This window comes from Setaria italica, chromosome VII (assembly GCF_000263155.2).
Source record: "Setaria italica strain Yugu1 chromosome VII, Setaria_italica_v2.0, whole genome shotgun sequence".
NCBI lineage: Eukaryota > Viridiplantae > Streptophyta > Magnoliopsida > Poales > Poaceae > Setaria > Setaria italica.
The window spans coordinates 1,885,861-1,912,719 of NC_028456.1; the positions used below are offsets into that span (position 1 = coordinate 1,885,861).

Genomic DNA, 26,859 nt, shown 5'->3' on the forward strand with positions numbered 1-26,859 from the left:
CAACAATTAGCTCATGTTTGGGCTTCGACCACACCAGGGCTCAGACACCCCTCTTGTTCCTCCTCACGTTTGTACTCCCACTACAAACTTTGAGCACCTGGGCTCAGGAATAAAGTCGACGACCGACCCCCTAACTGGATGTAAGGCACGTTGCTTGAACCAGTATAGATCCTATGTCATTGAGTGCTAGGTCATATCGGATTAACGCACGGCAAAACTACGTATAATTATTTGTCGGCCAGATTTTGCATTGACATGAAATATGTATGATACTTATGTTTGCACATTTAAGTTCATAGAAGTTGCTTGAAAACTTAGCTGCATGATCATAAGTACCTATGATTGAACACTAGCAGGATAGGTCGAGTAGCTACAATGCTAAATAGGGACTCGGTAAAAGTCGAGTGATTTCCTGTCACTCGCAAGTTATAGGAGTTGCTTGCTTACTCATGTCGGAACCATAAGGATGACGGGCGGGGCTAGGCAATTGGTCTGAATTGGTGGATTGCCCTATCTGTCTAATGATAAATGTGCTAAGGTTGAATAGTGACAGTGATTGTGATCAAGTGCTTGAAAGTACTAATCTCATAGCTAGTATGGGATGGGGAAGCCTAGTACCTGATTGAACTGGGATGTGGGCATACCTCCCCACTTTCTCTGGAACTTGGTTCCCCTTGTGCATCATGTGGGTACAAGTGCAGTCACGGTACGGCATCCTTCCAGGACCATGGGGTATTGTATCTAAGGGAAGTGGGCCTGACCACGTGCCTGGGGATTGATGGGGACGACTGATATGTGTTGACCTGGCGTGGTACGCATATGTCGTGGGGTTAAGTTCACCTTGCAAGATTAAAAACTCAATTCGAATCGTCTGCCTCTCATAGTTTGAGACTACTTGATCACTATGCTGCACTGAGTATGAAATGGAAGCAAGAATGATTACTTAATAATGATGTTTGATCTAAATTGTTTGATCACCCTGCTTACTTAGAATGAATAAGCAACTAGAACCTGATGCTAAAATTTGAAAGTAAGGACCTACCTTAGATGCTTTTGGCAAAACAAACCCCTCAGCCAAAAAGCCTTGCATGTCGAGAAGTCGGTGGAGTAGTTACCACTTGATGGGTAAGTCTTGCTGAGTATTAGTATACTAAGCCTTGCTTGTGGCTTATTTTTCAAGTAATATGGTAGACGTTGATGACTGTGCTGCTAGCTTGACTTGGCTGACCCAGCTCCCTTCGGGTTGGACAGTCGAGTGGGACCCATCCTTGGTTGGTGAGGATCGCGGTAACTGATGACATGGCAGACTTCACCATGGCATCGCTGCATCGATGTCTAGTCTATTGCTTATTTCCGCTGCTTAAACTCTGAAAACTTTACTTTGTGCAATTTCGAACTCATGTGGTGTAATAATTGAAGCTGGGACCTGTATTAATCTACATGGATTGTTGTAATCTCTGGACTCACCTTTGTGTGAGTATGCTTTGTTTCAATCCGAGACAAGTGGTTTATCGGGTGAAACCCAACATACTACCATGTTAACTTGATTAAAGTGTCGGTTCACATGTGAGGCAAAGTTGAGTACACTTTAGCCAAGTTAATTTGGGTGGTTCTACCATAGGCACGGCATCGTCCGAGGAATAGTGGGGCCTTGTATCCAAGGGAAGTGGGCCCTGAACATGCACTGGGGATAGATGGGAACCGTTGATAATGTGTGGACCTATCATGGTATGCATATGTCGTGTGTGTAGGTCCACCTTGCAAGGTTAAGAAATTCGATTCGAATCGTATTTTTCTCACAGTTATTGAGACTACTTGATCACTATACTACACTGAGTAAGAAGGTGAACAATGATGGTACTTAATATTGAGGCTTGATTAAATTGCTTGTTCTACCATGCTTGCTTACAATAGATGCTTAGCTAAAATGGTTAGTTAACTAGAATTTGATGCTAAAACTTTAAAGCAAGGACCCGCTTTAGAAAGCTTTTGGAAAAAATAAACCCCTCAGCCAAAAAGCCTTACATGTCTAGGAGTCAGTGGAGTACATACCACCTGATGGGTAAGCCTTGTGGAGTATTAGTATACTCAGCCTTGCTTTGCTTTATTTTTAGGTAATGAAACTGATGCAATAGTCGCTAGTGTGACTTGGCCGTACCCCGCTCCCTCCGAAATGGATGGTTGAGTGGGACATGTCCTTGGCGGGTGAGGGCCGTGGTGAGTGATGTCATGGATTGTCATTAGATCATTGTTTCTTTCCGCTGCACTTGAACTCTGAACTACTTAATGAATTTGAACTCAGTTTATAATAAATAAATATGGACCTCTATAATGTTCTCATCTAGATTGTTGTAATCTCTGGGCTCATCTTCGTACGAGTAATGTATGCTTGTTTCGATCGCAAATACGTGGTTGTATCAGGTGAAACCCAATAGACTACCATCTTGATCCGATTAAAGTGTTTGGTCGCATTTAAGGCGATGTTTAGCACAATAGGTTAATTTGAGTGGTTCTGACAGAGCGAGTGGTGATGGTTGGTTACATCTCAAATCAGCACTTTGGCCTCTTCAAGCTATCAATTCGCATCCCCCTTAATAGTACGGTGTTCCTAAACTCAATTTCAAAAATAGAAATTATAAAAAGGTCTTCTTTTAAGCTTAACACCATTCTTCAGTGAAATTGAGGTTCTTTTCTTACACCTTTGCACTTCTTTAGAATTTAAACCTATCAATCACTTGATAAAATCATTAGTCCCTTAACCAAAACCCACTTAGGGGGCCAAATGCACATTCACCCGCCCCCGCCATCCTGTGCCCCCTCCCCCCCCGAACCGGGCCCCTTGTTTTACTGTTTTTGTTTCATTATAATTGCTTCATTACTGGTTTTATTTACTTAGCTTCAAGTAATAAACTTATACTTTTGATATTCCTATTAATATGGAGTAATTAAACTTAGAGTTATGCTTCAAATATTTATGCGCAATAAACTTATCTTCAAATAGCTTAAAGTAATTTCCAAATCCATTTACCCGATATTCCAATTAATAAAAGATGCAATTTCCCTTATAATATGATGTGCTCATGCATTTCTAGATTTACTGATGCAAAATTTTTAGGATTATCTTGTAATTTTTTCCCATTTATATGGATGCATTGGAATGTGGACGTTAAGTTAAAAACAAATCAACCGTATGTTAAAGTCAAACTTTAAGAGATAGACCAAGTTGAGCCTTCCATTACGAAAACCAATGTAAACCTACTTAACCTGACGTTAAATGTAGAAGACTAGAATATTGCTAGACAAAATGGCACAAATGTTTTTTATGCTCATCCAAATATTCATGCATAACATCATATATGTAGGACCAAAATTCGAATATGTTTTTTTATTATGCTTTTATAGTTTTATGCACTACTTTATTCAACTACTAGAATAGTGAAGTTTTGGTTTGATGAAATCAACAAAATCAAATTTTGATGTGTATGATTCATTGATGCTACATCAAAGTCTACAATAAAAATTTTAATTTAATGTATCTATGATTTCATGTGGGTTTAAATTAGTTGAGATGGGAGACGAAGAGGATGCAAGGTATATAATGGAGCAGATTATTGCTGGTGGTAGTAGCTCCAACGTTCCAATAACTACACCGAGGATGAGGGTAGCCAGGTGGCCATGTTCCTCAACATGTCCCATGACGGCAATGATGAGCCCGAGCACCGCATTGATGACAATGCGGAACAAAACCGTGCCATGATGGAATGTTTTAGCGAGGTAGATATTATTTTTATTATTTTATCCCATCTATTATTTCATATCCATTATTACTATGTACTAATTAACGAATCTTGAACTATTAGCCCTCTGGATCGACGAAGCGAATAAGCCACGAGGTCGTACAAAGATAATTGAGGGAAGGCTTCACATCACGGAAGTGACAAAAGGGCAAGCCAATTGCTCCCGAACATGTGGCTAGAAAGTTCATGAATCAGTGTTGGACTATTGTAAGGGACAACGTACCCATCAACATTAGAGAATGGAAGGATAAAAAAGATGATCCATACGTGCTCCTGTAGACACAAAAGATATGTTGTGGGCAGATGTCAAGAAACACTTCACACTTCCTGAAGGCGTCGAAGAAAAATATGTGAAAGAGAGAACATGATGAAGATGGCAACCCAATTCCAGATCTTCAAGAAGAATTTTGATGGCAACTTTATCAAGAAGGCCCGAACTCATTTGTGGAATACAAGATGAGCGAAGATAGTGCGAATAAGGTTCGCGTCAATGTTGCCAATGCTAGCAAGAAGGATTACCATCATCATCTAGGACGAGGTGGTTACATGAGTGCAATTCCCAAATGGAAAAAGATGGAACAAGACCTATTCGATCGAGGTATCGTACCAGCAACAATTTCCTAGCCCGATCGATCAAAAAATTGGTATTACGCTCATGGTGGCAACTTGAGCCAAAAGGATGGGACACATATGTTTATTGAAACAATATGTCAGAAGGCTGAAAGGCTTATCCAAAACATTGAGGATGCTAAAGCGGGGAAGTTGAATGTTGATAGAGAGAATGATGAGCTCACTTTGGCGCTCGGGAATCTTGAACACACAGGACGTTACCGAGGCTACGAGGTCACTCCATGCAGGTTCGCTTTCCATAGGGACATCAACTCATACAGAAGCCGCAAGCGAAGAAAGGAATAACAAGAGGAGAGCTGGCGACACATGTTAGAAGCCAAAGTGCATTCACAAGAAGTAAGAATGCAGGAAGAAATTAATCGTCGAGTGGCCTTGGTAGTTACTGAGATGGCCCAATCTGGAGCACTGCCAGATCCCAACTTTGTCAGCCCTTCTCAACACCGAAGCAGTTGTGCTTCCATAGGGATCCCCCGATGAGCACATGCCAAGATTACCCGTGGACAACCAATAGTACACTGTGGATGACATCACTCAGCACACCTCATGTGAGCTGCATAGACCATTCAGCAACATCATGATTAAGGTATACATATATATAAATTATGCAACATTCTCAGTTGATCCACACCTCAGGAGTTTAATAACTTCTTTATTTCTCCTATATGTACAGGTGGTGTACGGGAGTGCTTTACCAATCATGCTAGGGCAGACAAGCCATGGCATGGAGATTCGACTTGGCTACTCCAGCGTTGGCCTAGAGCAGATTTGTGATAGTTAATATGAAGGCCTAGAGCTTGACCTCCCGGGAGGTGACGGGGAAAGGACACTAGGAGATGCACTTCGTGGGATCATTCTATGGTGCAAACACAACATCATCATCTCCACCAAGGAGGCATCATTGCTCCCCGTAGATCACCCGTAGCGACCATCTCCTCAAAACCCAAGACCATCATCTCCAGCACATCCACCTGTAGGACCGTCATCACCATTGGGACCGTCGCATCCTACTCGATCACCGTCTCCATCTCCATCGAATCCTGGTGGTGCGAGCGACGACACCCTCCGCTATCACCATCACCGGGACTAAGACCCGCAGCGAGCAAGGAACCTGCAGCACCTCTCAAGAAGCCGCGACCACCGCCTTCCAAGCCAAGGTAGCCAAAGGCAAAACAACCTGTTAAGAAAACAAAGAACTCCGAACCCATTCACAAGCTACCAACTGATATGATTACTGAGGAATTGCGGGAGTTATCGCAAGCAACGGTGAAGGAGGTCTTCAAATCATGCGCTGAACAAAGGAAAGCAAAGGAGATTGAGCCAAAGCCAGTAGATCTAGAGAAATTAAAAGTTTTTATTTGCATGCCAAAAGAAGTAAAGAGGACTGTACTATCGAACTATGAGTGTTCGTTAGTTAAGTCTAATCAGAAGTAAAAATATCGAGGAGCATCGTCTTCCAGTCGTACTGTCCGCTAGCTCGGGAACCAAGCAGATAAAGACGCTCAAACTATAGTAGCAATGCCCTTAGAACAACAAATCCAATTTATTGGATTTATGCAAGATAGAGGTATGTCGCTTGCTGAAGTTCTAGGGCAAGCTGAACCGCCAGGTCTAGAGCCAATTGTACCTTAGTGGCCCTTTAAGGTAGGCAAGCTTCTTGTAAGGTCTGAATTAGTACGGAAGCTCTCCACGAAGATGTACGAATTCCATCAATAGTACATGGAGCAGCCTGCCAACGATAGGCTCATGTTCGCTCTTCGGGTTAAACCTATTGATTTTTTCGGCAAAGGCGACAAACTCATGTGGATAGAATTCAAGGATATATATGAAGTGTACTATCATGATACTAATAGTGGACACAAATAATGGATACTAATTTGCCTAACCAACTTAATTGGCTGGATACTGCACTATGCTGCTGATCATGTACGGTGCAGTAGAAGGCTTGTCCACAGGAAGCTGAAGAACAAATGGCACAAGGTCTTCAGCTTTGGCTTCAGATATTGTCATGTAAATAGGGAGACATACCTTGTGTCCAGCTCCGAGGATCCAATAGAAAAGCAGGTTCTTGTATGATCGGACAAAGCCGTTAGTGAGATAGTAAGGGTGGCAGTAATGCAGAGGCTTCCTCGGCAGGCTCAAGATGTTATGCAGACCATCCCACCTGAAATGCAGGTCAAGTGAGAATTATGTGGCTGAATTATGCATTGAAGAAGCATAAATGTGAAGATGAAGCCTCAGTTGAGTCTCTTCACCCATGCTTCCGCGCCGAGTGTTGAGCAGATCACATCGTACTTCAAAAGAAAGAAAAATGTGAGTAGTTAGCAGTGTGAGTATATGCTATATAAGAGTTGAAGAGATGGAATTTGTCAGGTATCTATGAACCATAACATTCTCTAAAAAATGTCCAAGTAAAAAATCTTGAGGAATCGTTGAATAATGTCTTTGCCCCTCACCTGTCCGTTGTACACCGTCACGTTCACTCCATAGGACAGCAGCTCATCAACCTGCAGCAGATTCATCCCCAGTATGAAACTCAAAATTCACCAAATCAAGTAGAGTCAATAATTTGTTTTCTTGCCTCATTGATCGCTGGCTTCATGAAGTCGTTGGCCAGAGCGTCAAAGACCTGCAGAGACACTTCTTGCCAGCTGCACAGAGACAGAGTTGATCAGACAACGAATTGAACAGGGAGACAAAGATATTGATCAATGTACAATGTTTTCATCTAAGATTGTGGCATGTAAGAGAACCACTCACATGAAATCTTTGGGGATTATCTTAAACTTTTGCTTGAGGAACCCGTTTACAGTGTCGCTGACCGTGTTGGAACCATTGTTAGCCGCCTGGCTGTTGCCTGGTGACAACAATGGTCGTGCGGCTGAATCTGATAACACCGAGCTCACGGTGGTATCAAGCACGAAGTTCTCCATATTCTGCCAAAGTCATTAAGGGAGCCTTCATTAGTGTGTGCCAAGCCACCCTGCTCTTTTCTGCAGTTGTGCAGAGTTTAGTTGTAATAGGAACATGTTGCTAAGACTTAGTGGCCACTGATCGTGATCGACACTTACAACGTTGCCGCTCCTGGAGTCGATCATATCGAGCAAATTAACCCACGTGGTATAAGCTGCCACGAACTGCCCCGCCGCCATCTGCTGCTTCACCTTCACAGCCATCCTGAGATAAGCCCAGTTTCAGTTAACATCATTAGTAGATCGATCGATTAGGCTGCCGGCAATAGCTTACATGATGCCCTTGCCCACGGCGTTGTCATCCAGCCTGGAGACGCCCTCCAGAAGCCAGGGATACGACAGCTGCAGGCATCAAGAAAACGATTTCGTCATAATTATCAAAATTCATGTGATGGATCGAAAGTTTTCAAGAACTTATTTCCTCACCGCATAATCATCCGGCGATATCCAGCTATCACCGAGCACAACACCTGTGGAAAAAGGCCAGCCGGGGAAGAAAATAGATTAATTCAGATCGAATCGTAATGTCCAGGTAGAGGAATGATCCAATGAGCAATGAGAATCAGTGTTTACTAACCTCCAAGCGTGAGCTCGAGAGTGCCAGCACGGATGGCCCTTGCAACCAAGACGCCGGTCTTACAGCAACTCAAAAAGTTCCCTAAAAATTCTTCCTCAAAATAAGGTATTGGGAGCTATGCTAAATTTTTTTTTCCCCCAAACACATACGAGGCCATAACAGAACGCTAAAAATTACTCCCCAATATTTGCCACGTCATCGTAACTGTGCCTACCTCCAGAACAAAGCTCCCCTCTGCCTCCAGAACAGAGCTACATCGCTCCTTCGAGCGGAGCTCGCCGCCGGGCAAATCCGCCGTATCCGAACCGTCCTTGTTCAATTCCTCGCACCAACAGTTTCCCCTCGTCATCCCGCATCCATTTCACCCATCACGGCAAGCGGCAGGCTGGGCAAGCTTGAGGGGCGGCGCAAGAAGGTCAGGGGATAGGCCCGTGGCAGCCACGACGAGCTTGACGTTCGGCGCAGGGAGGCCGGGGCAGCGAGCGGAAGCAAATCCATTAAATCCAGCCGCAGTCATGTGTTGATTCTTGCTATCGCTATTGATTCACTCCACCAGGTATGGATTCTTGCAATTGGGATTCAATTTCAACTATCCGAGAATCAATTCGTGCTCGTTCACAATTAGCTAGCTTGCAATAATTCTGCGTGCAAGCAGGTGGCAGCAGGGACATGGGTGAACGAGCTGCAACACGCATGTGGAGATCCTGGCGGAGCCGACCATGCGCGAGCGGAGCTCCAGTGGCCAGATCTGGGTCGACCTCCAGTGACCATGCGCAGGTGGAGCTTCGAACGCTGTGGTCTGACATTGAGCGAACGAGGGGGCAAGCAGCAGGCACCGACGGCGAGTGGGTGGGCAAGCTTCACATGAGCGACGAGCGGGACTGCGAGCAGAGCGAGAGCACTAGGCGGCGGCAGACCACGCGCAATAGCAGGGCCAACACCGGTTGCCGGAGAGCGCGAGGGCGGCGGCAACGACGAAATGCAGGTGGATCTCACTCGATGGAAATCACAGTTCTCCCCCAACGCCAATCTGACGGTTTCTTCGGTCCTCGGAGCACGAGTAGACTTGGTTTACCATCGCCTCTCGATTCCGGCACGGGGTGAGCAGGCGGCGGCCGGGGCGATGCGAGCGGTGCGTGCGCAGGGCAAAAAAACTAGCGCGAGAACGGAGCTCGGGGGATCGGGGAAGAATGCCGGTCGCGAAAATATGTGGAGCGAGACGGTGTTTTTTCGTGTCGCTAATTTTTTGGGGGAGTTTTAGGTGGACAGTTGGAGTTCGTTTTTTCTCTTTTTTTACTTAAAAAGGTATTGAGGGTAAGATCAGCAGTCTCTTGAAGTTGCTCCTAGCAACGAGCTTGCTGCCTTGAAGTTGCTCCTAGCAGCGAGCTTGCTGCCATAGGACTCACCGACTAAGAACAGAGGACTACTCTGTAGTGTGGGTATCTCCTTGGCGAGCTCCTTTAGGAGCTCAGCCAAGTCCTTGGCCGCCTGCAAGTTGGTCTTCGCTAGCGTGCTTAGGTCGTCCACATAGCTGAATCCAACACCGACTGGGTTCTCCTGCCGCACGCCATCATCACAGTGGCGGATCTAGGATTTGGTATACTGAAAAAAAATCTTATTCAATTCGATAAAACCATTTACAATTCGATAAATTCAAAGATTAAGCTAGAAACAATAACAAATCACAATATAAATAGTTTGAAATATAGCATTAAAGAAACTTACAATATTACTTGTGGATCATGAGAAGTTTTCGCGCAATGGCACAAAGTCCCACGCGCAGTCGGGCAGACGTGCTGGCCGGCTTGGGTGGCTTGGTACGGCGGCCGGTGGTGTTGCCGCGTAGGACGGGAGGAGCCGTGGTGATCTAATGTCTGGCGGGCGAAGGGGTCATGGCGGCGCTGCGGCAGAGGAATCGTCGAGTCGTCAAGACATGGAGTCTTGGAGTTGAGCCCTGTTTGTTTCCGATTCTAGGCGGATTCTAGTAAAAAAAAATCCAACAAACCCTCCCAAATGCCATGATTCTTATTCGATTCCACAGCAATCAGATTTTCTCCCGAGCAGAAGTATAACGTGAGGTGAGAATCGGGCTAGGGTGCCACTTGTGGGAAAATCCCACCGATTCCAGCACCCCCTCAAATCCGCACCCTCCTACTCATCCTCCGCACTGTCGGGCTGGTTAGCGCGCCGCCGCTGGCCCCTTCGCGCCCCACCGCCAGCCCCTCTGCTCCCCACCATTAGCTCCTCCCGGCCGGTCAGTGCGCCGCCGCCGGCCCCTACGCGCCCCGCCGCCAGCCCCGCTGCCGACCCCTCCCGATGGGTTAGCGCGCCGCTGCCGGCCCCTATGCGCCCCGCCGCTAGCCCCGCTGCCGACCCCTCCCGGCCGGTCAGCGCACTACTGCCGGCCCCTCCGCGCCCCCCCACCAGCCCTGCTGCCGACCCCTCCCGGCTGGTCAGCGCGCCGCTGCCGGCCCCTCCGCGCCCCGCCACCCGCCCCACCGCCGGCTCCTCCTGGCCGGTCAGCGCGCCGCCGCTGGCCCCTCCGCGCCCCGTCGCCAGCCCCGCTGCCAACCCCTCCCGGCTGGTCAGCACGCCGCTGCCGGGCCCTCCGCGCCCCACCACCCGCCCCACCCGCCGGCTCCTCCTGGCCGTGGCGTTGGCGAGGCGATGTCCCTTGATGTAGCCGTTGGAGGAGCCGTGTAAAGGAAGCACCGCGCATGCCGCTAGTGGTGGCGTGGCCCCGCGGTCGGCCCCTCCTGGCCCGTCCACCTCATGTGCCGTCGGCCGCCAAGCACCACCCTGCTGTCAAGCTCTCTTGTCCCTAACAAAAAACTCGGGTTGCCAAACACTCTGCTTCTCCTACTAGCAGATTTTGTGGACGGTAGCTTTTCAGGGTAGCTAGATTTCCAGAGAATCGCTACTCAGAAAAGCTGAAACAAACAGGTCCTTGGACTGACACGTCGAATCGATCTGCTGGGCCTAGGTGCCATGGCAGAGCCGCATAGGACCAGGGTCCTGGGGGATGGATCACGGGAGGAATCGTCAGTCGTGGGCTCTTGCCTCCTAGCGGATTGGCTCCTGCGCGCCTGCGGGCTGTGGGTCGGTTTCCGCGTCAGGCAGAAAAGGACCCACCGAACCAGGCGGCAGGTGCCAAGCTGAATCGTCACGAGCAGAAGAGGAACCAGGCGGGTGGCAGGCGCGACGGATGTACTCTATACCAGGTAAGTAAGGTGCTGGGGCCTAGGGTATGCTGGGGCCCATCCAGCATACCTTGTAACTCCGCCCAAGCATCATCGTCACACATACATCAGCTCAGGAATAGCAACCATAGGAGGAGGAAGAAATGGTGGTCTCCTTGACGTACCACGAAAATGAGATCGGCCTTCTACAACCACGTCGAATTGTGTGGGTTCAAGTCGACGTCAAGAGGCCCAATCTCTGCGAAGTTTCCCTGCCCTATACCCGATTGTCCCTGATTCAAAAGAACACACAAACGATGCTATTAAATGGGTGTTCGGCAACATTCCACTACAAAAAGCACACCTCGACTCCACCAACTCCATCCTTTTGCAGCTCCACTTCACCAACTCCACAAAAATATGGAGTTGTTCTATGTGTTTGGCTAGTTGCGGTGTTATAGCTTCAGAAACCTAAGGACTTATTGTGAATAGTATATTTTACCCGTTGCGAATGGTCCCACATGTCAGTCTCTCCTCTTTTCCCCTTTCCCTTCCTCTGCTCGCGCTTGCCTGGCGGACTCTAAGCTTCACCTCCTTGTCTGGCCCCACACAGCATCGGTGGCGGCATGTACAGCGCCATCCCCTCCTTGATGGCAGCCGTGCGGGGCACCGCCTTGCTTGCCACGACCGCCTCCATCACAAGTCGCCACCCCTTGTCGCCAGTGGGCACGTCCGGCACTCTAGCTCCGTCAGCGCTTGCGCCCAAGAGAGTGCATCTGAATTACGGCTCGGCCCTAGCGGTGGTGGCCGTCTGGACACATGACACCGACATGGCTTGGTGCATGCACAGCACGAATAGGCGGTGCTGGTGATGGAAGCATCAGCTCCTCATAGAACTCGTCTGCCTCAATGTCAGAGTTCACCTCACACCACTCCCTCTCTCTCCATCCACCTCGCGCCACTCCATCCCCCACACCTCTACCTCAGATCCAGTGCAGGTGTAGCATCCTAGAGACCCAGGCATGCTTGCTTGAAGGTGTCGGGGCGAGCTCCAGCTCTCTCATGCACGAGCCATGGCAAGCTTTTGCCCCTCGTCGAGAGCGGCGGCGCTCGGCACCAGGGGGCGAGCTGCTGCCCTGGCCAGATTCGATGGCGTGTGGCCCCCTAGCCAAGCTGTCCCATGCGGGAGCGGCGGGGCGAGGCCTCCCTAGCAGGAGCTCCCCGTCAAGGCGAGCGCGAGCCCTAGCGGCGAGCGCCGCCACCTCATCCCCCTCCACGACAAGGTGGTGGTGCGGCTCCACCGTGGGGACACGGAGTGGGAGCAGCTTGCCGAGCAGTGGCCTGGCACATAGGTGCAGCCGTCCTAGTGCGCCGCCGTGGCGTGGTACGTGATAGAGCGGCTGCAACCATTTTCGCTGGAGATTGGGCCCTGCCGCCTGCAGCCCCGGCGCGGCATGGGGTATTTTAGGTATGCCCTAGAGACAATGATAAAGATGATGATATCCTATTGTATCCATAATTTATATTGTGTTCTTTGAATATCCATTAAAGACTACTTGAATTGATTTGCAATTATGTGAATTGTGTGTGAAACTCTTTACTTGTATGGTTATTCTAAAAGTTGTCCCTAATCGGAGTTCATGTGAGAACATATATGAATATTAGACTAGCACATGTATTAGTTGATGACTATGTTTCACAAGTCATGGACATGAAGATGTCAAATTAATAATGTGGGCACGTGTAGAGATATGTGCTAGGGCTCACCCAATGCGAGTTACATAGTTCTCTCTTTACACAATGTGTACGCTTTGTCCTTAGACCTGAGATTGTCGCATGTACTCAAGATGTGGATTGACTTACTTAGGGGCTATCAAACGCTACACTGTAACTAGGTAGTTATAAAGGTAGCTTTCAGGTTTGTCAAGAAGCATGCTGTGAGGCATGGTCAGTCAAGATGGAATTTGCCCCTCTCTACTTGAGAGAGATATATCTGGGCCCCTTGAGTCATTGGATCCGGAAATGCATGACCATGCTACGTGAGGTTAAGAGTTAACCTAGAGAGGGATTTCGATTCACAGGATCGAGAAAGAGAGGTCGGCTTGAAGCTAGACCAAATATCGTGAGGCAAAGGGAATAGCATGTATGTGGTGTTGTGATGGTTCGTCTGACATGATCTCCGCGTGTGCATAGGAGTTAGCACGTCTTTCTAGAGGCCGCTACTAACTATTGGCCGAGTAGGAGTACCCGCTCCTTGTCTATGCGTATATGAACCTATAGTGTCACACACTTACGGGTCTGGAAGCCCAATGAGGATATGGTGACGTGTGATCGACTACACTGCCCTGACGCACTTCATCAACTTCCGCATCTGCGCATCTAGTGGTAATCCAGTGATCCATATACAGCAGTTTTCCTGGTTTACGCTGTAGAAAATTTTATTTTTTGCATTAGCGTAGTCTACCTCGTATCCCTTCATGGGGCACGGAGGTGGCACCCGCAGCCATTTTCGCTATCCACAAGCGGCGGTGCTAGTTCGAGGAGGGGGCGATGGGAGAACAGCCGTGTTTTGTTTTGTTTCGTGAAGCGGTACATGTGTAATCAGTAGCATGGTAGGTAATTACCCCACAGCTCCATGAGAAGATTTGAAACTGAAGTTTTTGGAGCGCCGTACCCACCAAAAATCTGGATCTGACCCATACCTCCACCTTTTTTCTGGAGCTAGAGTTGTTGGAGTTAGACGTGTTTGGCTGCGAGTTTTTTGGAGTTGGTGGAGTGGAGCTAATTTTCCTGAAGTGAAGTGCTGCCAAACACCGCTAAAACTTTGTACCGGAGAAGAAAGGTCAGCCGAGTTTCAGGCTTAGCATTTGCAGTGAGAGGTCGAATACAGGAATACACACTGGGCCGCCTTGAAGCCAGAGGATAGTTGGCCATGGTTTCATGGGCGATGACACCCGCTGCAGGCTCTGGATGTACCACCAGAATATGTGCGCTTCTGGAAAACGGCGAACGAGAGGCGAGTTATAGAAATGACATCAAAAGTAAGTCAATTGTGTCACTGTGTCAGTGGGTTACTTGGCCGGACTTCCACGTATCCCCAGCGTTCCATGCCGTCTGCTGTTCCAGAGGAAAGGGAAGCCCCGCCATAAACTTGGGTGAGGACGAGGAGCCAGAAAACAGCAGTGATGCCTCCGAACGCCATCTAACATGCAGGACAAATCTTTGTAATATTAGATTCTTCTTTAGGTAAAGCCATGTTTGATAATTTTCAAGATCGTGCATTGTTGACATGGGTGGTTACTTTCATGGGTTGTGAACATCACAGGGGATGGTTACTTCCATGGGTATTAACACGAAAGTCCTTGTTCACTCAGGTCTTGTTTCCATTACTATTTATTAGTCAAATTCATGTGCTAGTTAAAAATCAAATTAAAAATTAATATATCTCTAATATAGAGCAACTGTAATTCAAATAAAATTAACTGTGCAATTAGGAACAAAAAACCATGTGTTAGATATCTTGAAGACACATGAGCTTTTATCTCCCTCTTAGATGCTTGCAAGACACAGGTACAAAAGGCCAAAGGAAACGAAGAATAACAAGTACAAGGTACCTAAACATGGGGAGAGATCTCCAGTATAATGCTACCCCACTGCCACGACGGTGCCACCAAGAACTAGCAGTAGTAGCTCCTAGCGATGTAGGCATGAACTGATCAAAAGCTTGTTCTCATATCGGCAGGACAAAACCATGGGCAGGCAAACTTGTTTCTTCATAAACTTATGAACCTCAAGCGTCCAGTAAGGTTCTGGTACTGACAAGGAGTCAAGGACACTGCTACATTAGCATCCAAAAACTATAGCTCCACGAGTTAAAATTTTGGACTAGAAGAACTCGATCTACTCTAGTTCACCAACAACATCATATCAACTCATAGATCGATCACATGAAAAAGTGTCCTGCTAGATTGAACCAGTACATGTGTTTGATAATTTTCAAGTTATTGTGAACAAGGGTGGTTACTTCCATGTGTGAACGTCACGGGGGTGGTTACTTCCATGGGTGTTAACACCAAAGTTCTTGCTCATTCAAGTCTTGTTTCCTTGCTGGTTAAATTCCTGTGCTAATAAGTAGGACTCCAGCAGATAATTGTCTTGCTTATACCAAGCCTAGTTAAAAATCAAATTAAAAATTACTATATCGATCTCTAATATATGGAAGGTGCAAATCTAATAAAATTAACTGTGCAATTAGGAAGAAAATCACGTTTTAGATGTCTTGGAAAGGAAGAATAACAAGAGGAAAAAAGTTCAAGTACAAGGTACCTAAAACATGGGGAACGGGATAGAATTTCTGTAAGTATATAATGCAACCCCACTACGACGACGGTGCCACCAAGCACTAGCAGTAGTAGCTCTTAGCGATGTAGGCATGAACTCATCAAAAGCTTGTTCTCATATCGGCAGAACAAACCACGGGCAGGCAAACTAACTTGTTTCTTCATAGCCTAACTCATGAACTTCAAGTGTCCAGTAAAATTCAAATGATATTTCTAGCAAACAGCTAGTTTTGTTCTTTTGCCGGAGGAAATGCCATATTAAAATGAGGCAATGATGTAATTACGAAAAATATATATCCATTGAAATAGCACATGTAATCAAAATGCAATTGATCTTTTACATGTAGTTTTGGTGCACAGTCCAAGACATAAAATTCAGCTTTTATTACAAAATCAATCAAATTACGGCACTTCAGGAATATGCAGTATATGTTTATAATAGGGCATCCAAAATTAAGGAGCAATGAAATGCAGTCAACACATGCCCGGAATGACAAGTCACCGCAGTTTACGCGTGCGTGACTCCTGTCTGCCGTACGTTCCTGCATTAGATCGATCGTAGCCCTTAGCTGCAGGATGGGCTCACAGCAAAGGCGCTGGTTGGAAATTTTTGCGTGAACTGCTGCACCTGGAGCGTCAGCTGGTCACCAGCACGATCGACTTGTCTTATCCCAAGCCACCCAAACTTGATCTGCACCCTCACCCCATACACCTCATGGATTGATCCAGCTTGGATGACGCCGCCGACTGTGCTTGCAAAACGAAACTTGAAATCTTAGCCACCGAAGGTGATGGGGAAGTCGCACTCGCCAGGGAGGGTTACCTCAATTTTACCATCTAGGTTGAGATTGTATGACTGCACGCCCTTTGGGAGAAGGCCACGCGGTAAGTTGTTCTTCTCTAGAATGTCGTACGCCATCGCGGCCGCATCTGCTGTCAAGTTCACCGAAGTTGTTGCTGCTGTAGCATATGCCACATGAAGGATGGCAGCCACGAGGACAATAAGGAGAAAGTGACTGAACATTGTTACTGCCTGTGAATGGGTTTTTTCTTGCACAAGTATGTTATCAAGCTCAGCCTGATGGGATAATCTAGTGTTTATCTGGTTCCTGTGGCTTTGTGTGCGTCTGTGTTATATAGACCAATTACCAGGCATCCATGCAAGTTCCAATTAATCAGAGTTCAATTGCATTTATTTTTGTGGCAATGACATTCCATCAAAACGTCCACGATGTAAAGGAATTATGCTACATTTTTAATTCCTATTATTTCTAGTCAATTAAGTTCCTATTGCAACGTCTCTATAATGCTGCATGATTTTCCGTTTGTTTTGCAATGTTACTCTATTTTAAGTTGAATTATTGAGTCCCGATTTTGTGGATATGACATAATGGATTTTTCATGTACAAGTCTGTTTGATATTTTCAACATTAGTAATCATGAAATTCTCAAGACATGGTTCTGGAATTTGCGATTCCAAATTAAATATTAATTTTCAAGTTACAGCTACACGTTCTTAGCTTCTTGGAAATTATATTATGTTTAATTAGTTGCATTTTGTATTATACAAGCTTGGATTCCATTGCATGAATGTAAGCATATTGTTGGCGCTGAAAATCGGCCGATGATCCTCAGCATCGGACACACGACCCAGGAGAATCTGCTTAACTCCTGTTCGGGTTATCGCCCCGGTGCGGTTCGCGCGGCGTGCCAGTCAATCTGACCTGTTAATTGATAAGAAAATAAAAATATTAAATTCCAGGAGCTTCGATCAGCTAAAGTTCCGATCTATCTTTAAAAGCATGTTGGCGAATCGGCCGATTTACTGTAGAGGTGACCAGCTATAAAACAGCCGATACCGTATAGCGATTGTAAAAAAAAGCTACTAGAGCAAGCTAAACAACGCTAGAGGAACAACACTTGGGATAGATCTAATCGGTTGTACGATACAAAGAACGAAAGCAATAAAAGCCGACAGTTCATATCTCAAGCTGGATAACCAGTGATAAAAACTAAAATAACAGGACAAATAAAATGATTGTCGTGCCACACGAACGTTGATTTAAAATTAAGTAGAGTACCCAGTGCATTATTGTTACTGACAAGAACAAGTGACCTACGCCTAACCCCAAGATAAACTAAAGATGATATAGTAGTTTGCATGCGTCGTGGTTATGTTGATATCGCATAGACGTTGACGATTCATATTTTAAAGAAGGGTTAGCTGTAAGCATCTTATTTCTTTTTTTTAAAAGAGAGAAGGGAAGTATGCAACCATCTTATTTTCCTATAAAGGCGGGGGGCTGGGGACCTTGAAGTAGCTGCGAGTAGACATAGGCAAACGATGGGGAATCTTCTGCTCTGCCTTGTGCTTTATGTGCAGGTGCTCGTCGGCACCGTTGCCGCCGCCGGAGCTCGGCCGCCGGCGATGTACGTGTTCGGATCCTCCATACTGGACGTCGGCAACAACAACTACCTGCCGGGGGGGGCCGTCGGCAGGGCCAACAGGCGCTACAACGGCATCGACTTCCCGGCCTCCATCCCCACCGGAAGGTTCAGCAACGGCTACAACATCGCTGACTATGTTGGTATGCAAATTTTTTTCGTGTTCATATATACCTAAGTATTACTGTGCATGAACCGCAATGCGAAATTTCATCTGTCCATGCTGCGCTTGTGTGTGCTGCAGCAAAGAACATGGGGTTCGCGTGTAGCCCTCCTGCCTATCTGTCGCTGGCACCCGACTCCTCCGGGCCTCTGGTCCACACCGCTGTCGCTTATGGAATCAGCTATGCTTCCGGAGGAGCTGGAATCCTTGACTCCACTGTAAGTACTTCAACATGGTGATATCAAACTTATAAAGAAACTTCCTCCACTTTAAGTAACAAACCCATCAGTTTTTAACTGTTTTTAATATGAAAAAGTTCAAATTACTCCCCTCAAGTATAACCAAAGTCTACATAACCCCTTAAGTACCACCTAAACTATACTATTTAGTTCAATTTACCCCTTAGCACAATTTGTCTTTTCTATTGCTCCATGCGCAAGTGGAGTCTTAAATTCAAATTTTGCAAGATGATAACAGACATCATAAGACATATTACAAAAATATATTACGAATTTTGTATCATTATTTTGATAGTGTAGGATATTTGATAATAAAATTTATCCTTCAGATACAAAATTATATAAAAAAATGATGAAAAATTCATAAATATTTTTAAATATAGATCATGATGTTCACTACCACCCTGCAAAGTCTCAAATTAAAATTCAACTTGTGTATGGAGGAAAAAAAAGGAAAAATTGAATTAGGGGTTGAACCAAATACATAGTTTAGGGGGTAAATTTAACCAAAATGTAGTTTAGAAGGTTACTTGGACTTCCACTTTCACTATACTTAAACGGAGTAATTTAGACTTTTCCTTTTTAATATATGATGTTTCGATCAAGTTATTTAGTTGATGTTTTAAAAACAGAGGGAATGATTAACATGCACGTACACACGTGCACACATATACATTTGAATTTGGTGATCATAGAAATTATGGTGTATGCATATGCAGAACACCGGAAACACAATCCCATTGTCGAAGCAGGTGCAGTACTTCGGTGCCACCAAGGCTAAAATGGTCGCCGCGATAGGCCCCTGTGCGGTGAATGCCCGGCTCTCTAGGGCCATCTTCGTCATCGCCATTGGCAACAATGACATGTCTGTCTCCGCGGCTGCAGAGCGGGCGCAGAATAAGTCAGCTACTGACCGAAGGAGGGATGTCGCCACGCTCTACGTCAACCTCGTCTCCAACTACTCTTCCGCCATAACGGTACAGTGCAGTAGACTAGTCATGCATGATTATGCTATAATTTTCTCAAAAAGAACCATGTCATCCATTCCACTCTATCTAGAGAACACTCAGCATTTTTCCCCTTTAGCCCATACCCATATTTTGCAATTTGCACCCTTTTTGTATCACCTTTAGCCCATACCAAAATGATCTTTATATCACTTTTAAAATTCATGAAACTTTTTGTAGCATTTGAAATCTTAAAACTAAAATAACCAAAATAGGTTACATTGAAGAATTCTGATTTTTAGGGCACACAAACACTTTTCAACTGCCAGCGGCGCGGGTGCTCAGCCCGATGGGCGAGTGCTGGCACAGCCTCAACCAGCTCGCCGCCGGCTTCAACGACGCCCTCCGGTCCCGGCTCGCCGGCCTCGCCCCGAGGCTGCCGGGACTCGTCTACTCCCTGGCCGACCTCCTCGGCTTCACGCGGGACACCTTGGCCGACCCGTGGGCTTCGGGGTACACCGACATCGTCGGCGCGTGCTGCGGCAGCGGGCGGTTGAGCGGGGAGGCGGAGTGCTTTCCCAACTCCACGCTCTGCGCTGACCGCGATCAGCATGTCTTCTGGGATCGCGTGCACTTCTCCCAGCGGACAGCATTTCTCATCGCCCAGGCGTTCTACGATGGGCCAGCAAAGTACACCACTCCCATCAACTTCATGCAACTGGCCCAGTCCAGTTATTTAACCACGAAAGCATTAGTAATTTGAGACTTTGAGCAGATGTGATGAGACAGCAGGCCAATTGAAATGGAGAATCAAATCACGAAATGAAAATCCAGAGAAGCTTGTGCTCTTGTTTCTAGTGCCATTAATGAATTTCATTGGCAAATCACACTATACCACAGCCCGTAGTGCCGACTACATTGTAGTCGGTATAGGTCGTTGTAAGGACGAATCATCGATCGGTATAGAGTTATGCTGACTCCAGCTATAAGTCGTTATAAGTGGCATCGGTATAAATCTATACCGACCAACATGTTTATACCGACCAACAGTTCAACGCTCTTAGGAGTTTATACCGACCAACGGTTCAACGGGGTCATTTGGATATATCAAAAAAATTCAAAATAAAGATTAATCTAATATCCCTGTACACACATCCATCACAAAGCAAGCGACCACATTAGCTATAAAAGCTTTGATTCAATTCATGTAGCCACATAACAACATCAGTAGCTTATGATGTCCCTCAATCATACACATCCTAGCTGCATATTTAGGTTGTTTGCCTCCAAAACAATAAAGCCATCTCCAGATAATCAAAAACAAATCAAACACTAGATCAACACTTTGATCACCTTGTCGATAAGCTGCTTCCTGAAACTCAACATTGGTATGCAATCAGCAACATTCTACAAACATTGGCATGCATACTAAAAGCCTAGAAAAAATAATTAGCAAGAAGACATCAATTTAGTGCTTAGCAAATGTGGATAGCAGTGATGGAAGAAAATATGTCAACCTTGGACAATGTCACTTCCCTTGCAATGCAATGATAAAACCGAGTGCCCTTTGCAGTGCAACTAAGATTTTATTGCATACACATTACTAAGATTTTACTGCATACACATTCGCAGTATGCGAGAATATTGAACACTGAACACCAAGCAACTCTAGCCAAAATGTGTTGGATCTCAGCTCAGCTCATGCATGCAGGTCATGATTGTCATATTTTCTTTTTGATCATGTTTTTTTTCTAAAATTATCACTGAAAACTACCTATTGATATGCAGCTTGTGCAATGAAAAATAACTGAAAAATTGAAGCAAACGAGTATGTGATGTTTTGAATCTCCACAGCAATAGATAGCATTACGTGCTACCAGTACGGGACAACCTGAATGGAAATGCAACAATTGTAACTGGTACATAGATACTCCATTGATTATACTTATGGCATTTTTGGAAAAATTTCCCATACAAAAAATAGTTCTACCTTTTCCACTGTGGCATCCCAATTATCCACTTCAGCATGCCGATTGGAATTTACACAATGCACCACAAACTTCCGGCAAACAAATAGACAGCTACCATTTAGCATAAAACAATTAATGCAGCTGCTTCGTTCTGAAATATGAATTTCGTTTCCTATTAAAACAAATCCTTCTTCAAATTTAATTTTATTTAATATCTGGGCACAAAGTATTAGTCTAAGAAACAATGTATATCCTTATTTGTATTCTTAGCAAAGACATCACTCAAAAACCAGTTCGATAGCCTGCGCATACATCATCAATAGCATCAGAAAAACATATTACTTGCTACAGTCTTTTTGCCATTTAAGTAAAATCTACAGATGCAAAGGGTTAGACAATTGTACAAGGACACTCAGAATGTATACGGATAAGCTTTCCAGCAATTATCCAACATATATTTCTCACACAACTACTCCACTGGGTAGCTGCATGCATTCTCATACTTAGTTGTTTTGTTATATGGAATTGAAAACTACGGACCAATAAAACTATACCAATCTGTAAGCCAAATGACATTTTGATCACTCAGAAACAACAGTTAGTTATAGTGCAAGGCAAAAGCCTTGGAGCCATCAACAAGCATGCAAGGAAAAAAACACAAAGCTCTGCTTATTGAATAAACACGAAAAAAATAAAAACATATTTGTTAGGGAGACATATTTCCACTGACAAGCACCTTCTGTATAACCCGGCACCCATACATCTGAAAACTGAGAGCAAGGACACGTCCAATAAGTTGACCAGCCATTTCCTTTATCCGGGTAGTGCTTCCATGCTCAAAAAACTGAGAAAAAAATAGATCAATGAGAATTAACAGAGGATATAACACAGTCAATCTCAAAGGATATCTGAGAAGTGCTCTCATGTTCCTACCTTTTGAACAACATAATTACCAAATACATCAGTCATCAATGTGAGAGCTTGAGGCATGATTTCTGAAAAAACCATGTCTTTTTCTTCAGTACTGGCTGTTTCTAGCTTTTGTTGTATGAACCGGCTCTCGTATTGATTCGCACTGGTTGACGCTAGATTTTGACACGTGTTTGGATCGGCGTCAGAGGAGAGGAAGACGGCCGATGCGGCAAGGAAGAAGCTACAGTTGGGAATCGGCCAATTAGAGCTACAGTATTTCGGCCGATTGGCTGAAGGAGTCAATGAAAGCTGGCCGATTGGGAGCCAGAACGGCTTGGCCGATGTGGGCCTAAAGTGGGCTAGGATGATGATTAGCTGAAGAAGAAGATTGGCTCGTAGGAAAGATAATAACCAACTCCAATACCGGTTGCGTTTGTTTGTAAATATTTGTTATCTTTAAAATTAGAGATAGATCCTAGTCGGTTAGGAAATCAGTTGTAACAGGGTATAAATAGCTGCCTCGTAAGGTTTGTAAAAAACAACACATCAATCAATACAACAAATCCACTTTTTCTACGTACTCTACTTTCAAGTCGGCGACTTCGCCAAACCCTTTTATTTTCACGAGTTCGTACGAGTTGGCAGGGCTGCATCAACATGACATCTAGCCAATTTGTAAGTTCCGCTTATCGAGTAATATCTAAGCTTTAACTTCGGGCGTATCGCTGTCGTTTCGTTTAGATTTATTCACCAGTTATCGATATTAACTAGAATTATAGGTTTTACTTGTTATTTTAGTTTTTATCATCAGTTATCCAGCTTGAGACACGAACTGTCAGCTTTATATCATTATTTTATTTATCATCACATAGCCGATTAGATCTGTTCCAAGTGTTGCTTTTGTAGCGCTGTTTAGGTTGCTCTAGCAGTTTCTTTACAATTGCTACGTGATCATCGGTTGTTCTATAGCCAGTCATCTACACAGTAATTCGGCCGATTCGTTGATACACTTTTCAAGATAGATCGGAACCTTAGTCGATCGAAGCCCCTGGAATTTAACGCTTTTCTTTCCTTATCAAGCAACAGGTCAGATTGACTAGCACGCCACGCGAACCGCACCAGGGTGATAACCCGAACAAGAGCTAAGCAGATTCTCCCGGGTCGTGTGTCCGACGCCGAGAGTCATCGGCCGATTTTTAGCGTCAACACACTTTTGGCACGCTCGGTGGGATCGAAGCAAGATCCAACATGTCGAAGGCTACTGAGATCTCGGAAGATAATGTCATTGAAATCATTGAAGTTGATCTCAAGGATGACTAGAGGGAAGAGGTGGCAAAAGCTTTGGAAGACTACAAGAAGGCATGCCTCCAGTCCTATAGTCGCACCAGAAGCAGGGAAACCGTCAGAAAAGCTGCTCTTCTAGCTCCTCGCCATATTACCGTCGCCGAAGACTCGGGAAAGATGTCTGAGATGATCCAGCAGTCTGTTTATCAGGCTATGATCGATCAGTCTAAGGTGATGACCAACACAGTACACAACGCCGTCATCAGCTCCATGATCAACGGCGTGGCTCAGGGGTATCAGGGACCAGCTTGCGCCCCTCCCATCATCGCACCAACCAGAGGCTTCTCGGCAGTGCTAAATATGTCTTAGTGGGCTCCTCAGCCGATGCAGATGTAGAGTGGGGGGGTACAACGCCACAATGCCCCTGGGATATAACGGTGCAATGCTCTATCAAACATAAGCACTGTTTTACCATCCACCGGTTCCCTCTGCGCTACCGCCGTTTGTAACCTCGGCGCCATGGGGAACAACGGGAATACCTGCTAATTTGGATCCGTCCACTAGTTACAGAAAAACTCCAGTACAGACATCGTTTCCATCAGCCTCTTGGTCGACAGCTCCGCAATACCAGCAAACCACCCTAGAAATCAGCAGGGGGGCAAGCGCTCCAGATTCGCTCAGAACTGTGACGCCAATAATATTGTACGATGAGGCGGCGGACACACTACGTCAAGTTGACCCCATGCGACAGCAGCCATCTGCTCCTCAGCCGACGGTCTAGTCGCAAGATCTGCAGCACTTACCAGCCTACCATCCAATTGTGGTGCCGCAAGTTCAACAACACATACCGATTCCTCAGCTAGTTGTGCATCAGCAACAGCAACATCAGCAACAAGTGGACTGGACTGCAAGGATAACGAATATAATACAAGACCAGTTTGGGTTGAAGCTGAGGGTGCAGACTTATAGATACAGGACGCCCTACCCACCCGCTTATGATCTGTTGCCGTTCCCTCATCGTTACAAAGTGCCCGACTTCACCAAGTTCTCGGGCCAGGACGACACATCCACGGTGGAGCATGTTAACAGATTCATTATCCAGTGTGGAAAAGCTGCTGCACAGCACACTTTGAGGGTGCGTTTGTTCTCATCATCCCTATTCGGATCAGCCTTCCAATAGTTTACAACACTGCCACCCAACTCCATAGTCACCTGGGCCGATCTGAAAAAGCAATTGCACAAATACTTCTATGCGGGGGTCCACGAGATGAAATTCTCAGATTTGACTGGCCTCAAACAGCGAAGCGATGAGTCGGTGATCAGCTACTTACAGAGGTTCAGGGAGGTCAAGAACAAGTGCTACAGCCTGGTTTTGACCGACACCCAGTTGGCCGACATCGCTTTCTAGGGACTCCTGCCGCACATCAAAGAGAAATACGCTTCCTAGGAGTTTGAGAGTTTGAGCCAAATTGTTCGCCAGCTGTCTGGCCAAGAAGTACGCCTATTTGACCAACGAACAAACTTCCAGAAAAAGGTGGCGTACGTGGAAGGGTCCGAATCGGAGGAAGAGGTAGAAATCGGTCTGGCAGAATGGGTAAAAGGGAAAAAGACAATATCATGCCCGTTTGGTAAAAAGGAACCGGAAATGTTTGGTTTCAACACATTTAAGGCCGATAAGATCTTCGACTTGCTGCTACAAGAGGGACAAATCAAACTCTCACCCTACCACACAATTTTGTCGGCTGAGCAGCTCAAGAAGATGAAGTATTGCAAGTGGCACAATGCCACATCTCATGACACCAAGGAGTGCAAAGTCTTCCATCAGCAGATACAGTCGGCTATTGAGCAAGGAAGACTTGAATTCGAGGTCGCCACCAAGCCAGCAAAGCCGATGAAGATCGACCAGCATCCCTTTCCTGCTAACATGATTGACGCTGGACGAAAACGCGCTCCAGACCAAGGTGCTGATGTCAGAATCGGCCAGAAGAAGCGGCGTGATGGACCCCAGAAATCAAGCTTCGGCTGACGATGTTAAAGGAAAAGGGCGAATGGAGACCGAAGAGGCCACGTCGGCCCGTCACGTCCCAGGATCTACTCAACAAGTATCAGAGGCAATGGGAGGACACGAGGCGCCACGAAGAGATGATGCGCCAACACGAAGATCATTGGAGGTGCCCATTCTTCATAAACTATTGGGAAAATAACCTCAGACTGCCGTCGGTTGATAATTGCCCTGAATGCAATGGCCAGTATCGCAGTGGCCGCCCGTTTAAGAGGTCACACTCTGGAGATCAAGGACGAGAGCTGATCAACAAAAACAGACTTGAGCAAGAAGATTGGCGCGTTTCAGTGCGTGATCGGCTGGGGGGAAGAGTATATGAGCGAAATTGACTGGGGGGCAGAACCAGTGCACATGATCAGCTGGGAGAGATGGTCGGCGCAAGAGTCTCAAACGAAGGCCCTCTAGGGTGGGAGCCGGACTGGGAACGCGCTAAGCCGCCAAGCAAACTAGTCAACCCCAGATGGTGCCCAAACGGTCTGACTAAGTCCCAAAAAAGAAGAGTCCAATGTTTGTGCCAATGGGAACAGCAAGAAGAGGGACAAAGGCAAGCGCTAGACAAGAGAGGAGTCAAATCTCAAGTTTGGCGTCCTAGAAGAAAAGCCGACGAAGAAAACGGTGCTCAGGATTCGGCTGCTGACGTCAACATGGTGTTCATCTTGCCAATGGAGTTCATGGCTCCCGTCGACCACGACAACACAACAAAAATAGAGGGGCAGATGGCTCAATAGGCTCTGGAGCCAATGACCACCACTTTTGAAAAACCCGAGGATGAAAAATGCCAACATCTCAAGGCTCTATTCCTCAAAGGGCAAGTCAACGGACGACCGGTCGCTAAGTTGTTGGTGGACGGAGGCGTTGTCATGAACATCATGCTGTATGCGATGTTTCGCAAACTATGCAAGGGGGAAGAGGACTTAATCAAGATGGATATGATGCTCAAAGACTTCGAAGGCAACATATCTCCGGCCCGAGGGGCACTCTGCGTCAACCTCACCATCGGCAGTAAGACCCTACCCACCACTTTCTTTGTTATTAATGCCAAAGGGTCCTATAATATGTTGCTCGGGCGAGATTGGATCCACGCAAACTGCTGCATCCCGTCTACAATGCACCAATGCCTCGTCCAGTGGATCAGTGACACCATTGAAGTAGTCACCGCCAACTCCGCCTACAGTGTTGCCCTAGCTGACGCGCAACAATGGAGCTACGAGCACGTCAGATGCATGTCTAGTAGGTACTGTGACACCGATTTCTTGAAGGTGTCCGATTTCGGTCTACAGCCGATCCAAGCAGTCGGCTCAGAAGAATCAAATTAAATGGATCAGTTCATCCGAGAAGACGGAAA

General features: G+C 46.1%; 2 protein-coding genes and 1 pseudogene across 2 annotated transcripts; 2 read left to right on the forward strand and 1 right to left on the reverse strand.

Annotated features, from left to right (window-relative positions):
• Positions 1 to 6,185: 6,185 nt before the first annotated feature.
• LOC101772096 lies at positions 6,186 to 14,354 on the reverse strand (annotated as a pseudogene).
• Positions 14,355 to 17,830: 3,476 nt separating this feature from the next.
• On the forward strand, positions 17,831 to 19,541 carry LOC101772911 (GDSL esterase/lipase At5g55050). The gene is made up of 4 exons (XM_022828264.1): positions 17,831 to 18,080; positions 18,182 to 18,318; positions 19,059 to 19,316; positions 19,527 to 19,541. The coding sequence occupies exons 1-4, from the start codon at positions 17,837 to 17,839 to the stop codon at positions 19,539 to 19,541; spliced, it is 654 nt and encodes a 217-aa protein (XP_022683999.1). The 5' UTR covers positions 17,831 to 17,836.
• Positions 19,542 to 19,635: 94 nt separating this feature from the next.
• Positions 19,636 to 20,116, forward strand: LOC111257914 (GDSL esterase/lipase At1g71250-like). Its single transcript, XM_022828265.1, has one exon. It carries the CDS (start codon positions 19,636 to 19,638, stop codon positions 20,047 to 20,049), a length of 414 nt encoding a protein of 137 aa, XP_022684000.1. The 3' UTR covers positions 20,050 to 20,116.
• Positions 20,117 to 26,859: the final 6,743 nt, after the last annotated feature.